This window comes from Leucopleurus acutus, assembly GCF_964270905.1.
Source record: "Leucopleurus acutus genome assembly, chromosome: 13".
NCBI lineage: Eukaryota > Metazoa > Chordata > Mammalia > Artiodactyla > Delphinidae > Leucopleurus > Leucopleurus acutus.
The window spans coordinates 87,107,796-87,126,279 of NC_139155.1; the positions used below are offsets into that span (position 1 = coordinate 87,107,796).

General features: G+C 43.0%; 1 protein-coding gene across 2 annotated transcripts in view; it reads left to right on the forward strand.

The window, feature by feature from the left end:
* The window catches only part of GLT1D1 (glycosyltransferase 1 domain containing 1), a 138,010-nt gene that overhangs the window by 16,585 nt on the left and 102,941 nt on the right, over nt 1–18,484 (forward strand). For both annotated transcript variants that reach the window (XM_082853312.1, XM_082853311.1), the window contains exon 4: nt 6,913–6,964. In XM_082853312.1, the coding sequence (XP_082709438.1) occupies nt 6,913–6,964 (52 nt within the window). The remainder of the gene's footprint in view (nt 1–6,912; nt 6,965–18,484) is intronic.

The window sequence follows — 18,484 nt, forward strand, 5'->3', positions numbered from 1 at the left end:
TATCACAGGAAGTTTACTGAGCATTCGTCATTTCGTATGGATACAAATTCAAATAAATAGAAAAAAGAAAGCTTCTTTCCTTGTGGTGAGAACCCTTAGGATTTACTTGCTTAACTTTCACGTATAACATACGGCAGGGTTAATTATATGTATCGTGTTGTACGTGACATCCCTAGGACTTATTTTTCTTACACCTGGAAGTTTGTACCTTTGGTTGCCTCCATCGAATTGCCCCTTCCCCACTCCCCGCCTCTGGTCACCACGAATTGGATCTCTTTTTCTCTGAGTTTGTTTGTTTGATTGGTTGGTTTTGAAGTATGATTGACCTACAGCTCTATGTTAGTTCCTGTTACACAACATAGTGATTCAATATGTGTCTACATTTGAAGATGATCCCCACGATAAGTCTCGTTTCCATCTGTCACCATACAAAGATGCTACATAGTTACGTACTGTATTTACTGTCTATCGATCTACGTGATTATGTTAACTTGCTGTTCTCTGAGTTCAAGCACATTTTAACAACGCTGCCTTTTTACTTCCCCACCCTGCTCCCCCCAACATTTACTGGTTTTGACGTCGTACGCATTGTACATCTTTTTGATTTGCATCTCCCTTAACTATGTAGATTGTGGTATACAGGTGATTTTCCTACTCTTTGTCTTTTAACCTTCCTACTAGCTTTGTACACGGCTGATTTACTACCTTTACTGTATATTTGCCTTCACTAACAAGATGGTTTCTGTGGTAATGTTCATGTTTCTAGTTGTGGCAAGAGGAATCTCTTTGGCGTGGCTCTTAAGCTGTACGGGTTTCTGGGCTACATTTGTGAGAGCAACCAGTGAGCGGGTTTCTCAGTCGGGTCACTGTGGGTATTCTGGGCAGGATAGTTATTCACTGTGGGGCTGCCCCGCATGTCCCAGACTCTGGACACTGCGTGTCCACAGCACCTGCTGGGTACTGCAGCAGTTAAACACACCTGCCCACATTTCTAGCCCCTGGGATGGGAGTTATTGCCCCTGCTGAGAACCCAGAGCTGTACTTCCCAACCTTCTGCATGTCAAGGCATTCTTAGAAAATGATAATATCTGTACAGCATTCTGGAGTGAACTGGGAGGCTTGGTGGGGAAACAGAAACACCCCATTTTCTCTTTGTAACAATCACAGTCATAATAACTAACATCATAATAAAATAAAAATCCTCTCTGTTCATATAAAAATTGTGAAAAAAAAGAGCTAATGAAATCGAAAGAAGAAATATACATGCGTACCCAAAGCAAAGCAAAGCACTCTTCTTGGCGGGCTTTCTGGGGTGATTCCACGGAAGGGTTGACGTGGGTGGATGTGGTCTCTGCCCCCCATGCACCCACTGGCTGCTGGTGCTTCAGAGTCTCACCTGCCATCGAATCACCCTGAATTCAAAGCTTACCGAAAACCCAACCAGTACTGTTGAAGCATCCTTTCAACTCTAGTAAATTTTTGAATCATTGTGGGGAAAAAAAAACCCAAAAAACAGGTGATGAATTTTTAAAATGTGGACACACGACTTATTGATTTTTTAACCACTTTACTGAGGAAGGATTGCCATGCAAAAAGCTGTACGTAATCAAGGCACACAACTTGATGAGTTTGGAGATCAGTGTATACCTGTGAAACCATCGTCACAATTTATGCTGTAACCACATCCATCACCTCCAGAAGTTTACTCCCACCTTCTTTATTTTTATTATTTTATTTTAATTTTTATGATAAGAACACTTAACAGAAAATCTACCCTCTTAGCAAATTGTTTACCTACAGTATTATTACCTGTAGGCTCTCTGCTGTACAGGAGAGCTCTAGGGCATGTTCATCTCGTACAACTGAAACTCTGTGACCTTTGACTAATAGCTCCCTGTTTTCCCCTCCCTCTGTCTCCCCCTCCCCCAACCCCTCCCATGCTACTCATGCTTCTATGAGTTTGACTACTTTAGATTCCACGTGTCTGTAGAATCATACAGTATTTGTCCTTCCACATCTGGCTTGTTTTCCTGAACATAAATATGTCCCAGATTCATCCATGTTGTTGCAGATGTCGGGATGTCCTCCTATTTTAAGGCTGAAAAGTATTCTAGTGTATGTGCATGCCACATTTTCCTTATCCATTCGTCTGTTGATTGACATTTAGGTTGCTTCCATGTCCCCAGTAAGTGGCCAACCATGAATTTTCTTTTTTCTTTCTTTTTCATTATTATTTAACATATTTATTAGAGTATAATTGCTTTACAATGGTGTGTTCGTTTCTGCTGTATAACAAAGCTATACTAACCATGAATTTTCTGTGCTCGTCTGTAACCCTTGCATGGCTGAGAAGCTGTGGGAATCCAGACTCCTTCAAGTGTGTGTAACTGTCGCATTTCTGATCCACACCAAGGACAGAACCCCAGGTTCTATTTCGCAGCCTAATTTTTTTGTGGGGAAAGATAGGTGTCAATTTTGCCTCTTAAAACTAGGGTTACAAATAGATGGCATTGCATTTCAGCACACTGCTTCTTCCTGAAGACTTCCTGGACATAAATGTGGAAATGTAAACTTTTTAAGATAGAGAGTACGCTCCGCGTATGTGTGTGTGTTTTACAATAAATGAAGGTATTAAAACAGTGTTGGCTCACCTCGAAAGGTGATCTATCATTATAGGTTTTCTTCTTGTTGTTGTTCTTACACCCTAAGAATTTATTGCCTTTACATTCCTGCAGTTTGTAATGCACTATCTCATAGAAGGAAAATCATTCTGCTTGGGAGAAACAATGTGGAATGAATTCATTTTATGATATTATCATTAACATTATTCATTGTGTTGTTAGTAAAACACACATTGATTTTTTTTTTTTTTTTTTTTTTTTGCGGTACGCGGGCCCCTCACTGCTGTGGCCTCTCCCGTTACGGAGCACAGGCTCCGGACGCGCAGGCTCAGCGGCCATGGCTCACGGGCCTAGCCGCTCCGCGGCATGTGGGATCTTCCCGGACTGGGGCACGAACCCGCGTCCCCTGCATCGGCAGGCGGACTCTCAACCACTGCACCACCAGGGAAGCCCCACACATTGATTTTTATTTGGGGATATTGATTGGAGTTAGTGGGCAGGGAAGTTGCATGTATCACAGATTTCTTGTCCGACACAATACAGCATACTTTTCTGTAGAACAAAGCATTGAACTTGTCTAGCTTTATAACAAGTGTTTCATTTAAATAGTTTTATTTTCCCTATAAGGTATATCTTTCAACTTTTTTAGTATTGAAAACTTTTCCTGTATGGTATAGTATGCGAACTTATTTTAGCATCCACTTTTGGGCTTATGAATATTATAATAAGTATTTGGTCGTTATAAACACCAAAATTAAATAAGGAGTATTTGAAATTTGTGGAAATTGTTTAGCGAAGTCTTATCCAGGTGCATATTAGAAAAACTTAACATTGCCAAGCAAATGAGCAAAAGAGAGTTTGTATGAAATGAATTGCCACACAAATACTCTCACGATTACGGAATCAATGGCATGTGAAGTTACTGTTTTGTAGGTCAAAACTGGTTGAATGTTGGTAATCTCATATGCTTTTTCAGTGTTACTAAAGATGTTTTTGACAAACAGAACTCTATGTCAACGTAAGTGTGTTTTGAAATGGCAGTGTTCAAGCAAAAGTGCAAAAGTGGTACTTTTATATTTTTCCTAAAAAATGTGTTATTTTATTTTATTTTTTATGTTACCTTAAATAGTATTTTATTTTATTTTTTATTGAAGTATATAGTAGATTTACAATATTGTGTTACTTTCTGCTGTACAGCAAAGTGATTTAGCTTTACATATATACACACTTTTTTAAATATTCTTTTCCATGATGGTTTATCTCAGGATATTGAGTATAGTTCCCTGTGCTCTACAGCAGGACCTTGTTTATCCATCCTATATATAATAATTTACATCTGCTGACCCCAACCTCCCACTCCATCCCTCCCCCAACACCCCTCCCCCTTAGCAACCACCAGTCTGTTCTCTACATCCGTGAGTCTGTTTCTGTTTCGTAGATAAGTTCGTTTGTGCCATATTTTAGATTCCACATATAAATATCATATGGTATTTGTCTTTCTCTGTCTGACTTACTTCACTTAGTATGATCATGTCTAGGTCCATCCATGTTGCTGCAAATGGCATTATTTCATTCTTTGTTACGGCTGAGTAGTATTCCATTATATATATGAACCACATCTTCTTTATCCATTCCTCTGTCGATGGACACTTAGGTTGCTTCCATGTCTTGGCTGTTGCAAATGGTAGAAATGTGTTATTTTAAATATCTTTATCTTCCAAGGATCTTTGGGCTAGAAACTCTCTTAAAAGGTTATCTATTAGGTGGATGTAAAGCCAGGCCCCCTGTTCCTATATGAGGAGCCAGAAGAAAGACCTTGTTATCTGTGGCCCTGGAATAAGTGGCGTGTCTTTCAAGTTAGCTCCAGTTCACCCCTCTGACTCCGAAAACATTTTCACACGCACCTTTGAGGAGAACCTTCCCAAGACTCTCATCCTTCCCTGCCGTCTTAAACTGACGCTGTAGCTCCTACTGATGCCTCATCTTGGGTTCTGAAATGAGCAGGACGTGATGGTGGGGACGGTCACATGGGTGGGGGACAGTCACAGTCAGCCGCCGGGCTGCCGTGCACACAGAGTCCGCTCCTCACACCTGGGACATTTTCCTGCTCTTTCCTCCCCCTCTCCACCCATCCCTCCCCCTCACCTGCTTCCTGTTGGAATTTAAGGCAGAACTGTTCCTTCTCTTAACTTATACACATATACAGGCAGCAGGTATTTTTGCCCATCTCCTGGGTGCCAGACAGTCCAGGGGCTTGGGAGGTGGCCATGAACAGAGCCGCGTTCCAGCCCATGTGGAGCTGACATTCTCACCGAAAAGTAGAGCGTCACGCTTGCCAGATGAGTGGCTGTTCATAAATGCCGTTATGGGGTAGATTGCTTGGTCTTTGTGTTACTGACCTTATTCTTTGTTCGTTGGCTGTTCTTGCTTTTGGTGTCTTTTTTTTTCCTGAAAGTTTTAGGCTGTCAAATCATTTGTTCACTGGCCACGTGGGGCGCCCTAATGTTTTGCACAAGTCCCAGTAGTGGTGTTAGTACTAGTAGAAAATAATAATAGCAGATGTTTATCAGATGTTAAATGAATTAGGGACCAGGAACTGTGCCAGGCGATTTACATGCATAGTTTGTTCTTTGTTTGATTCTTAAGTTTCTCATTTTTGCGGACTTCCACAAAGGAAGGCTTCTGCACCCTCCTTGCAGTTGCTATTTAGTTGCTCTTCTCTCCGTTTTATCCTCATTTTTTGGAGTAAAGTTGATGCCCTCAGAATACAGTTTATTTGTGTTTCTTGCCAATGTTCGGGGGACGTGGAGAGCATCTCATAAGTGATGCCAGCAGTCCGATCCCTGCTGGGCTCAGATGCAAGGTCTGATGTGGTCTGGTCCTGCTTGTTCACGTTTATTCTACCCAAAGGGAAGTATTCCGTATTTCTCCCTTAAGTAAGAGGCATGCGATTGGCTGTGTCTGCGATTGGTGGCTGGTTTGGGGAGAGTGAGGAGGGGGAAGAAGGAAGGCTTGGAGAAGACACAGGCAGGGGGACGTGAGCTCCCCTTTCCAGGTCATGCCAGTGGGGAGGAATCATCTATTAACGGTTCTTTTTTTTTCTTTCTTTTTTTTTGGCCACGCCAGGTGCCACTTGCGGGACCTTCGTTCCCCGACCGGGAATAGAAACCGGGTCCCGGCTGTGAAAGCTCTGAGTCCTAATCACTCAACCGCCAGGGAATTCCCTATTAATGGTTCTTGGTTGCAACAATTTTCTATTTCTACCACTCATACATTTGTTAATTGGAATTCTACTATAAGGAAGAGTTGTCTGTTTGACCCCATTTACTTACTCCGTTATTTAGTTACATCAACACGGACCCATGGCTATTTATTGTATTTGACTCTGTGGGTTACCCATCACTCCTATTACTTATTTTGGTGCCCAGATCACCCCAGCCATGGCCATTGGAGATATTTTGAGTTGACTCCTGCATCCTTTCGACAGGCCCTTGCCATGTTTTGAGCGCTTTCTTACTTTCTGGCCCCAAAAGATATTCCTGGTTCATTCCATGTGTACCCAGTCCTGCTTCTGGAAACCGCCATTTCTCGATGAATGGGGACATTCAGTAAATCTTGAACACTTTTGCCAGTTTTCCTTTGGCAAAGCCAGTGGACCAGATCACCTGCCCCTGAATATTATCTAAGGTCCTTGCCTCTCTAGTGCATCTTGTTTTCTGTCTTTTTTTTTTTAAATAAATTTATTTATTTTATTTTTGGCTGTGTTGGGTCTTCGTTGCAGCGCGTGGGTTTCTCATTGTGGAGGCTTCTCTCCTTGCAGGGCGTGGGCTCTAGGCACACGGGCTTCAGTAGTTGTGGCTCACGGGTTCTAGAGCGCAGGCTCGGTAGTTGTGGCGCACGGGCTTCGTTGATCCACGGCATGTGGGATCTTCCTAGACCAAGGCTGGCACCCATGTCCCCTGCATGAGCAGGCGGATTCTTAACCACTGCACCACCAAGGAAGTCCCTCTGCTTTCTGTCTTTATCTCTGCTTCCCTCACCTTCCCTGAAGGAACAAGAAACATAGGAAGTTTTGAGCTTCATTTGTTCATTTTCTGCAGACAGAACTTTGTTTTTGGATGTGAGTGGAGATGAAATCTAACAGCCAATGACCCCGACTAATAAAGATTGGTCGCACTGTACACTCAGCTACTTACCTGGCTCTCACAATTCGTCCCGAAGAGCTGCCTCACAGTTATGCCGATTAGATTCTGCCCTAATCATTTTCATTATTTTTTGCTCACTTTTCTAGATTCGCTGTCGCTTTCACGGAGTCAATGAAGGAAACGGCACAAAGGCAGTGGGTACGTGTCCATTTCACGTTTTGATTTGGGTTATGCTGGCAAAGTTGCAGGATCAGAGAACAGAGAGGCAGTTTTAGTAGAGCTGACATGGTTCCCATCGGCACCGCCCATGGTGGCCACAGCAGTATGGTATGTTTCCCATATGTTGATGTTTTTTTATTTGGGTAGATACTCTTAGACCATCACTGATTTTTTTTGTTGTTCTTGAATTGCAAAAATAGCCCAATAGCCAGCTCTTTTCTTTTTTTTTTTTTGTTTGTTTTTGCAAATCTCTCTCTCTTTTTAAAAATAATTATTTATTTATTTGGTTGCACTGGGTCTTAGTTGCGGCAGGCAGGCTCCTTAGTTGCGGCATGCATGTGGGATCTAGTTCCCTGACCAGGGATCGAACCCGGGCCACCTGCATTGGGAGCGCAGGGTCTTAACCACTGTGCCACCAGGGGAGTCTCCGCCAGATCTTTTCATGTTTTGTCTGTTTTCATTTTATGTGCTCAGATGGGATGATTTACGGACTAGACTGTAAATGTTGCAGCATCCTTGTACACGTTGGGAGTAGCAATCCCTTAGGTGGCAGCTGGAGTTTCCTAGGCTGGACTCTTCATTTGAAGGGCTTTAATGAGTAGAGGGCTTTGTAGCTCTACAAGTTAATGCATTTATTGACTTTTAAAATTCATTATGACTTGGGTGGGGGGGTGAAATGAGCTGGCGGGAATCTGAATCCTCCGTGGGGAGTTCTGTAGAGGACTGGTGGGGCTGGTGTCTGCGAAACTAAAGAAAAGGCCAGCTGAAAGGTTGCTTTCCTCCGGTGGATCGTAGGCACGATGCTGTTTTCTCAGATGGTGACCCCTGCAGTGCCCCTGGACCACCAGTGTTGCTGGTCCTTGTGCTTTACCAGCAAACCGTTGTGCACAGCACTTAGGCCCTTGTCCTCTGGAGGCATTATTCCTGTTGGTGGCATTTTACAGGCTGTGCACATTCTTTATCTATAGGCTTTCACTTTGTAACATCTAACGCTTGGAAACGGCTGCAATGCGACGAGGGCAAATGCAGTATTTTGTGGGACTGGTCGACCTTTGCCAAAGCCCAGAGTACTGTGTGCACGTGAACGTGAAGATTCCCTGCAACCAGAGTGTGCATATTCTTATTTTTGACCTCAAACTCCCCAGGCAGAGAATCGAGGGTGCATTTTTCAGTGCAATGTAATGAATGAAAAACGGCAAGCTTCCTGGCTCCGAGTTTCGTGTTTGTATCAGTTTGACTGTCAATCTGCCTTACGGCAGTGATGTACCAGTGGTTCTCAAAGGGGGGGTCCCTGGGACTCTTTCAGGATCTGCACAAAGTCAAACCTATTTTTGTCATAATGCTCAGACATTATTAAAGGCATGATGAAAGGCAAAAACCTTTTTCACCATGTGAAGAGCAGTGGCGAGGAAAATGGCTGACGCCTTCATCGTCATGAAAGCAGGGGTACCCATCTGCACCGACGGATTATTCACCATCACCCACTTATAGTTAAAAAAAAAAAAGAGCCAGTTTTTCACTTAAGAATGTCCTCGATGAAGCATAAAAATGATAAATTTTTATCAGACATTAACCTCTGAATACATGTGTTTTTCTTAACGTTCTGGGTGATGAAACAGGAAGTATATATCAGCTCCTTCTGCTGCCTCTGAATGAGGGATGGGGGTTATCTTGAGCAAAGGCCCTGGTGCAACATTGGGGTCGCAGACTGAACCAGCCATGTCTTAACCCAATTTTTTTATCTGAAGGACTGATAACCAAACTATGGTTACTCAGACTTGGGCGTTTGGCACTCATTTTCTTAAAAATGACTCAATTGAGTGAGTCACTTCAAGAAAAACAACGGGCAGTATCTATTGCCAATGATATCATTTAAATTTTAAAGCAAAAATTAGAATCTGGTAAGCCACCAGGAAGTGGACGGCTTCCCCTTACATCCTTCCCTGATGAGATCAGTGGTTGTGTTAACAAATGTGAATTTTTTTTTTTTTTGGATGCTGTGTAATGAAATGGTTCAACATTTGCGAGATCTGCATCACTCAGTGAACCAATATTTTTCAAATGACTAATACGTGGCATCACAGAATCATGCATAGATAACAGGTGCATCAAAGTGCAAGACAGACCTATGGATTCGAATATATCAGGATATGATATAATTTCAGGTTCCATATTGCGACTAACCTTTAAGAAGCTACCATTTGTTGAGTTTTGGTGTCATGTCCAAGACTAATACCTATAATGATCTGAAAAGGCTCCTTAAAGGCCCATATTAAAATATTCCTCCCCTTTCCAGCTACCTATCAGCAAGAAGCAGGATTTTCTTTATACACTTCAGCCAGAGCAACATATGGAAACAGATTGAATAGAGCAGCAGATATGAGACTCCAACTGCCTTCTGTTAAGCCAGACATAAAAGAAAGCTTTTCCCTGCTGAAGCAAGTTTATCCTCCATGATTTGCCCCCCTTGCCCTAACTTCTCAGTTTTAAATGTCACCTTTGTCTGTAAAACCTGTGGCCCTCCAAACCTGGTACAGATGTGTTCACTGCTGTATCAGTTATTTTTGCTACGTAACAAATCACCTCAAACGTAGTGCTTTAAGACAGCCATTTATCATTTATGCTTTGTGTTGTCTGGGCATTTCTGGCCGGGGTCAGCTCAGCGGGGCTGGGTAGTCCAGCATGGCTTTGCTTACGTGTTGGGGCCTCGGCTGGGATGGCTGGGACAGTTGGTGTTTCTCTCCATGTGGTCTGTCGCCCTTTGTCAGGCTCAGCGGCAGGAGAGAGCAGGCAGCAGTGCGCGAGCAGGCTGCAGGCTTCTGCCTGTGTGCTGTTTGCTACTGTGTGTGGGCCAGAGCAAGTCAAGCACGGAGCTACAGCCTTTTCCTCCTTACCGGGCGATCTTCAGCGTGGCCTTAAAAAGCAGGGGTGCAGGGAGGGAGCCGTTGATTAGGTCCATTTTAATAATCCGCCGCACTTAGTGCTTATCCCTCGAGAGTGTAACACCTATTTATTGATTGATTTAGTTTTGGCTGCGTTGGGTCTTCGCTGCTGCGCGCGGGCTTTCTCTAGTTGCGGCGGGCGGGGGCTACTCTTCCTTGCGGTGCACAGGCTTCTCATTGCGGTGGCTTCTCTTGTTGGGGAGCACAGGCTCTAGGCGCACGGGCTTCAGTAGTTGTGGCACGTGGGTTCAGTAGTTGTGGTTCGCGGGCTCTAGAGCACAGGCTCAGTAGTTGTGGCATGCGGGCTTAGTTGCTCTGCAACATGTGGGATCTTCCCGGACCAGGGCTCGAACCAGTGTCCCCTGCCTGCATTGGCAGGCGGATTCTTAACCACTGCGCCACCAGGAACGCCCCTGTAACACCTCTTTCCTTCACTTTTCGCACCGTGTGGCTGTGAGTTCTTTGAGGACAGGGACAAGGTGTGGTTCACCCCTGTATCCCTAGAGGGTAACGTACCACCTCACGTTCAATAAATTCTTGTCCGATTGACTTGGCCAGGAAGGGATGCTTCTTTACAACTTTTTATTACAGAGATGTCCAAGCATATACAAAAATAGCAAGAATAGTAGGGTGAGCTCCTATGCGTCCACCACCCAGCTTACCATTCTCCAATTCTTTTTTTCTTTTTTGGCCGTGCCGCATGGCTTGCGGGATCTTAATTCGGGGACCGGGGATGGAACCTGGGCCACGGCAGTGACAGCGCCAAGCCTAACCACTGGACCGCCAGGGAACTCCCTCCAATCCTTATTGATTTGACTCACCCACTGCCCCACCACTCCTGCACACACACACACACACACACACACACACACACACTTTTTTTTCTGGAATATTTTTTTAAAAAGCACAACCACCATGCCCTTTTACCTGCACGGGATATAGATTTTTTTTTTAACACAAGCCCCATGTTATGGATCCATTTCTGTGCGGGAAGACCATAGCATGTGAGGAAGAAATAAAGAAGGGCTCAGAGATATTAACATTTTTATGAATATATTTTGGAAGAACTCGAGGAAAGGAGTATAGATGCAGAGAGGAGGAGGAACAGGGTCTTTGAGCTGCAGACACGTTGAATTAGAGACGAGTATTGGACTCGGGGATGAGTATCCAGAATGTAGCTCACAGTGTGGGGCTGTCGTCAGAAAGGGGTGCAGCTGGAGGTACAGATGTGGAAGTCATCAGTGTCGAGGTGATACGCGATCGGTGATTATTCTTAGACGGGACTAACTTTTATTTTATTTTTTATTTTTTTGGCTGCGTTGGGTCTTTGTTGCTGTGCGCGGGCTTTCTCTAGTTGCGGCGAGTGGTGTCTACTCTTTGTTGCTATGCGTGGGCTTCTCATTGCGGTCGCTTCTCTTGTTGTGGAGCACGGGCTCTAGGCATGCGGGCTTCAGTAGTTGCAGCACGTGGGCTCAGTGGTTGTGGCTCGTGGGCTCTAGAGCGCGGGCTCAGTAGTTGTGGCTCATGGGCTCTAGAGCACAGGCCAGTAGTTGTGGTGCACGGGCTTAGTTGCTCTGCGGCATGTGGGATCTTCCCGGACCAGGGCTTGAACCTGTGTCCCCTGCATTGGCAGGCAGATTCCTAACCACTGTGCCACCAGCGAAGCCTGGGATTAACTTTTCGATGTAACGATGAGAAAACTGCATTAAATGCATAGACCAGTTACGTTTTGGGCAGGCTTGCTAGCAGTGGTGAGAATATCCAGCAGTGTCCTGTCAAAAGATCTTTTTTTCTTTTTTTTTTTGGCTGTGCCGCGTGGCAGGTGGGATTTCAGTTCCCTGACCAGGGATTGAACCCAGGCCCTCAGCAGTGAGAGCGCAGAGTCCTAACCACTGACTGCCGGGGAACTCCTGGAAGGATCATCTTACATGTCAAGATTAAGTTGACCATTTGCCTGTCACCCAGGAGGTCAGCCGCACCAAATCTACCCTCATCCTAGGTTAGCAGTCTTTGTTTTCCGACAGATGCTTTTCCAAATATAATAACAAGGCATTTGAAGAAAGAAATGGAGAAGTCGGCAAAAATTGTTTTGTCTTGGATGATGATGTCACAGGCAGCATCAAGAAAGCTCATAAAAGAAAGGATGAATTTGTTTTTATTGTTTAAAGTGGTGGAGGTTAGTTATTAAATTCGAATGTGAACCTGTTTTTTAATACCGCTTTAGTACTTTTTTTTTGGTGGATGATTTTTCAATAAAGTTCAGCTCAATACCTTTATTTGATTAGTTTTTGCAAATGAAAACTGTGTAGAAACAATATAAAGGTTCATTGTTCAGCCACATCTGTGTAATGCTTTGAGATGGATTTTTGTGGAGAGACTACTGGTAGTTACGTGTTCGGAACAGTGATGCAGTTTTTGAGTGGTTAAGTTTCGTGCTGCATTATTGAACTGCCACCTTTTGTTTTTAATTTTCTCCTTTATTTTGGTGAGCAGGCTTGGCTCAGGTCCAAACTTAGTTAAGCTTACGTAATTATTATCAAACCAGAATCAAATTCCAATTATCCCAGATTAGAAAGATTTATGGTCTTTGCTTCTTACTGCTTTTGTGGTTTCATGTAGAGTCTGTATAGATAAATATAGTTTTGAGCATAAAATCTGGCCTAAAACTTGTTATTTTCTCAAACTTCATTTTTATAAAAACACAGGCTCACTCTTGATGCCAGCACTGTTAATAGAAATACAATGCACCCTACAAAGGTGAGCCATGGATATAATTTACAATTTTCTGAGAGTCCCTATTTTAAAAGTAAGTGGAAACAAGGAAGATCAGTTTTAATAATCTGTTTTACTGAATCCACCTCCCCGAGTTAGCCAGCCTGCAAAGGACAAGGGTAAGGGTGCTCTCCCCAAACCTGCCCCCACTTTTGACACCAAGGGCAAGTTCGGGGGTCCCCATCACCACCCTCAAGTTTGAGAAATGGCTTGAAGGACTCAGAACTCACGAAGAGTTACACTCGCTGTTATGGTTTATTACTGGGAAAGGATAAGACTAAAATCCGCCAAAGGAAGAGACGCCAGGGCTGGTCCTCCATCGCCCTCTCCCTGGGCAGTCAGGACATTTTACCCTCTGGCTGTTGATCTATGACCACCTCAACGCCCCGTTATTGATCTGAGACGTATGTACGGAGTTTTGCCAACGCGGGAAGCCCACTGCGTCTGGTGTCCAGAGTTTATCCTGGGGCTTCATTGCACAGACTTGATTGATTGATTGTTTGCGCACAGGGTTGCATCCAGTCTTCAGGCAGATTGATACCACTGGGCCCAGAGTGCCCAATTTCCATCACATGGCTGGTCTTTCCGGCATGGCCAGCCCCTGCCTAAGACTGTTAGCTGTGGCTGGCCTCACCCTAGAGAAATACCTGCCCCCTTAGGAATCACATAGCTTATTTCCTAGAAGCCCAGGGCAAAAGCCAGACCACCTCTTGGCCAAGGCCAAGTTCCTAACTGCACACCTACTGTATCCAAAATCTTATTATTTCAACACATGAGCAACATAAAAATGACTAAGGTGCTATTTCACATTTTTTTGGTACTCAGTCTTTGAAATTGAGTGTGCATGTTACTTTTAGGAGGCACATTTCCATCCAGACCAGCTCCGCTTCAAGGGCTCAATAGCCTCATGTGCCCAGGGCTGCAGTATTGGACGTGCAACATACCACAGATATGCATGTGGGGAGCACCCTGATTCAAGCTTTCCAAAACATATGCTCCGATCTGGTCGTGGAGAAACATTAACAGGAAGGAGCGAAGGGAGGGTATATTCTGCAAGCTGTGGGTTAATTTCAGCCCTCTGACAAAGCTAGGATGCTCCTTTGGAAACATTATTTTGGGACCTACTGTATAGCACAGGGAACTATCTCAATGTTTTGTAATAGCCTAAAAGGGAAAAGAATCTGGAAAAACAATAGATAGGTATGTATGTACACCTGAAAGTAACACAACGCTGCAAATCAACTATACTTCAATTTTTTTAAAAAAAGGCACAATGAGGGGAAAAACAAAGAAACATTATTTTGGAGGCTGTGTTGATGAGCACCCTTCTGCCTCTGACTGACTTCATACAAATTAGTTTGATTGAAGTTCGATAAAGAGAGTTTTATTTTATCTCTTTTAATTTGAAGTGCCTTTGTTTGGGCCCATTGTTTTTTTTTTTTTTTTTGCGGTACGCGGGCCTCTCCCTGCTGTGGCCTCTCCCGCTGCGGAGCACAGGCTCCGGACGCGCAGGCTCAGCGGCCATGGCTCACGGGCCCAGCCGCTCCGCGGCATGTGGGATCTTCCCGGACCGGGGCACGAACCCGTGTCCCCTGCATCGGCAGGCGGACTCTCAACCACTGCGCCACCAGGGAAGCCCCCGTTGTTATTTTTTTAGTGTTGTTTGTATCAGCCTTACTTTGATGTTGTGCCTACTTTGTAAGGGTCGTTGTCCCGGGGGCTTTGTACTGGCGTCCGCCTGCTACATAGTTAGTACTTATTGTCCAAGTTCAACATCGGCCGTGTTTTGGGACAGTGCTCCTCTGTCGGTCTGTGATATTATAACCTTGATTTCGTGTTTTTGGGAATTAGATTCACTGCACATGTCTAACTGTGATATATGCATTGTGCAAATTTAAAACTAGTCTAAATAGCATTTTGATTTCTTGCTACAGTGTGTAATAGACATTCAGAATACAAGTTTGGGCACTTCTAATTCTAGTCTGGGTTTAGAATACTTTCTCTAAATTCACCAGACTTTTACCAGGAAATGTAACTATTTCACCAATATAATTAAAAGCAAACTAGGTATCCACATATCTTAATTGAAGGCTTTTCTCTCTGCAGAAACGATTGTGGTTTAATTTGTCTCCACTGGGTTCAAAACCCCACAGGTCTGTGTAAAGTTTAACTGCACTGTTCACATGCTTTTTCTAAAAAAAAGTACTCAGCTAAGAGGACTTTCTCTAAATTCAAATATTTATTTATGAACTATTTAAAAAAATCTTGAGCATGAGTAAATACTGTTTGACACAGTTATCGAATTCAGAAAAAGCAGAGTGATAACCAACATGGCACATGGATACACTTTGTTGAGGTTAGTGCTGAGCTAAGCTTCCTGGTATTGTTACTTTTTAGTGATTTTTTTTTTTTTAATTTGGAAACTTTGAGTCCCTACCTTCTGGGGCCTAATTCATCTACCCTGCCTTGGCACTCCTTAAAGAAAAGTAACTTTCTGGAAGCAGTTAGGCAATACCTAAAGAGTAATTTTACTTTCACTGTGTACATATACTCATCACAATTCTTTTGGAAATTGAAATACAGAAAGCAAGACAGATCTCATTGGCTGTCACTTGCCCGTTCATGGCACAGGGGAGCTCAAAAGGCTGATGTAGGTGTTAGTTCTTTTCTAATCTGAATGAGCTGCCTCTCGCCTAATTGCTGAATTATGCTGTCCTTTGAATTACTGTTACTTCTTCTTCTTCCTGCATGGCCCATCGCTTAGTATTTGATCATCTCCAAAAATCACGTTGACAGCACAGGAGCTACACAGACCCCATCTTTTATTATAGTTTCTACTGTAATGTGAACTTAAAAACATTCACCCCTCTGTTCCATCTTTGGAAACCCTAGTTTGTATGCTGGCCCTCCCCACAAATATCCTGTAAGGAAAACTCCAGGGAATGGTCATATCTTAGGAAGCTAATCATTTTTAATAACTTCTATTAAGATTGGCTTCCCTCAGAGATTTCTTGATAGAACTGCACGTGTCCTTTGCATTTTTTTCCCCCATGTGAGATCCCTGGGAATTGAAAAGTTTTAAAGGAGCTCAAAGGATGGAAAACTCATCAATTTCAGAGCACAGATTCTGAGTTAACGTTTCCCATGACCTGGGGCACAAGCTTTTGGGATGATCAGAAGCGTTGCTCTAATTCATCAGATTGCAAAGGCAGAGAACAGTAGGGGAAGCTTTTGAATAAAATCAGCAGTGATTCCATGTTATTTGCTCCGTAGATTTAACTGCATTTTACTTTTTAATCTTCCTGGGAATTTTCCTGCTGGCATTCCTATTTCTTGGGTTGCTGGGCTAGATTACGTGTTACACATTCATCCTTTGATTTTGCCCAGGGTTGTTTTAGTTTCATCTTTATTTATAGCCTGTTTCATGTCAGATCCCATAAAACTGGATCCCAATTCAGTTCTCAGACATCCTCCCCATCTCATCTGTGGATTTTTTCCTTTTCTTGAAAAATCTTTCCTTGTCTGGTTCAGTTGCAGGAATTTAGTGACAAGGTTGTTCCCCCCTCCTTTTTATTTTGAACATTACTATTATTAATTTGCCACGCCACGTGTCTTGTGGGATCTTGGTTTCCCCGACCCAGGATTGAACCTGGGCCCTGACAGAGAAAGCACTGAGTCTTAACCACTGGACCGCCAGGGAATTCCCTGAACATTATTTTATTTCCTTACTTAAAAACAATTTCTAAGGGAAAAGAGAAGAGGGAGAAAAGAAGAGACCCGTGTCCCCTGAAAAATGCCCAATTTCTGTGTTTTGTGATGTATTTTGAAAGCTATACACTTACAGGCCATGATTTCTTCTAAGTAATTTGTAGCTGTTTTTAAATGACTTTTAACAAAGCCATCATCAGAAGTTGTAAAATAATATTTTTATCACCTGTAGAGGATGAAATTGTGCATAGATTTTAAAAGTAATATTTATTGTGGTTTCCATTTGGTGGAAAGCTTAATTTCAGAAGGTTATATTAATAAAAGAATGGGAAATCTTTTTGTTGTTGCTGTCTGTCTGGTGTTCCATCATAAAAAGGCATAACTGAGCATTTGGGTCTGTTACAAAGTCACATGTATTTATAGGACACTGACTTTTTATATTTAGTAGTGGGTCAAATTAAGTAATGTTTTCTCATAGACTTTAAAAATGGAGGAAAAAATGGAGAATCTTCCCTCTCCACCCTTCCGACACACACACACACACACACACACACACACACACGTCTTCTTTTTCATTTTATGCATCAATGAGCTGATCTTCCAAGGGAAATGATATATATAAGGACTTCGACTCATGTTATTTCAAGGCAAGTGAAACAACAATTAATATTGAGCAAAGAAAGCTAATTTGTATTTAGAGCATTTTAATATAGAAAATGATTTTCGAAATCAATATAAGCCAATTGGCTTTTGCCAGATCGCTTTTCTTACAATGATTAAAAATAACTCAGATGCAGATTTCCTTTATACTGTCCCTCTATTTTCTTGATTTGCTCGGATAAGATCTTCAAATACCATTTATGACATGTTTTAAAAGTCTATATTGGACTTGATACTTACTTGTTTTGGGGGGGGGAGTTCAGTAGATTTGGGGGAAATAATCCTCAGAGATAGATAACATCAGCAGATAAACCCAGACATTTCCATATAGAGTCAACTTATTCTGTTTATAGAGTTGAGATACCCTTTTAATTAATTAATTTTTGTTTGTGCCCAAAGGAACTTTCTTGAGAGGAGCATTTGGGGTTTACATATTTCTAATTGCACGGCACAGTTCTAATGAAAATAGTAGTAAGGCTGTAATCTCCATTTTGCCTGACAGTCATGAATTGAATTTATATAGAATTATAGTGAATCTGTTTTTGTCAAACACTCGTGTTACCTTTAAAGTTAAAATGCTATCCGGGTATATTTTTGACAGTGCTTCAATATCCTTCTTATGGACATTTTTTGAGCCAATGTTGTAGGCTTAGGTCTGGTTAAAGAAGAGGCACTCTTAGCCTGCACTCTATTCCAGTACAATTTTCTTCAGTGTTCTAGTGAAATTATAATTTAACAAAAAGCAATCTTTTAGGGCTCTGAGCTAAACTCTGATTTCACATGGCTGCTATTAACCATTTTTCCCATTAAGGTTAATATCTCTTTTAACTAGTAGAGAAGAGATTTTTGAAGCTCTTTTTTTGCAGGCTTGCTGTTTTAAGGGCAAAAGGGGCTGCATCCTGCTCTGTGGCGTATGGAGGAGGATACTCAAGACTTTTAGAGGTCTCAGGTACCTCTGATGGATAAATATAAAATGTAATGCTAAGGTCAAAAGCAAAACCAAACCAAGACTTGTGTCTCTGTACCACCTTCCTTATTTTTTTTTTTTTGGCCGTGCCGTGCACGGCATGTGGGATCTTAGTTCCCCGACCAGGGATCAAACCTGCACCCCCTGCATTGGAAGCCTGGAGTCTTAACCACTGGACCGCCAGGGAGGTCCCTCTGTACCAACTTCCATTCAGCCGTCCTAGGATGGCCAGATGCTGCCTCTCCCAGAACCTTCCCATCCACCAAGCGGAGGGCAGGGTAACTCCCTCTTCTCCCCATTGATCGTCTCTCCCTTGTCGGGACTGCCTCACCTTTAGTTGGTTTCCCAAAACATAAAGCTGATTTGAGGATGAAGGTCAGAGTGGGTCAGCAGACCACATGCAATTCGCAGGATCCCGGTCACCTGGAGGACCACCAGAGCCCTTCACAC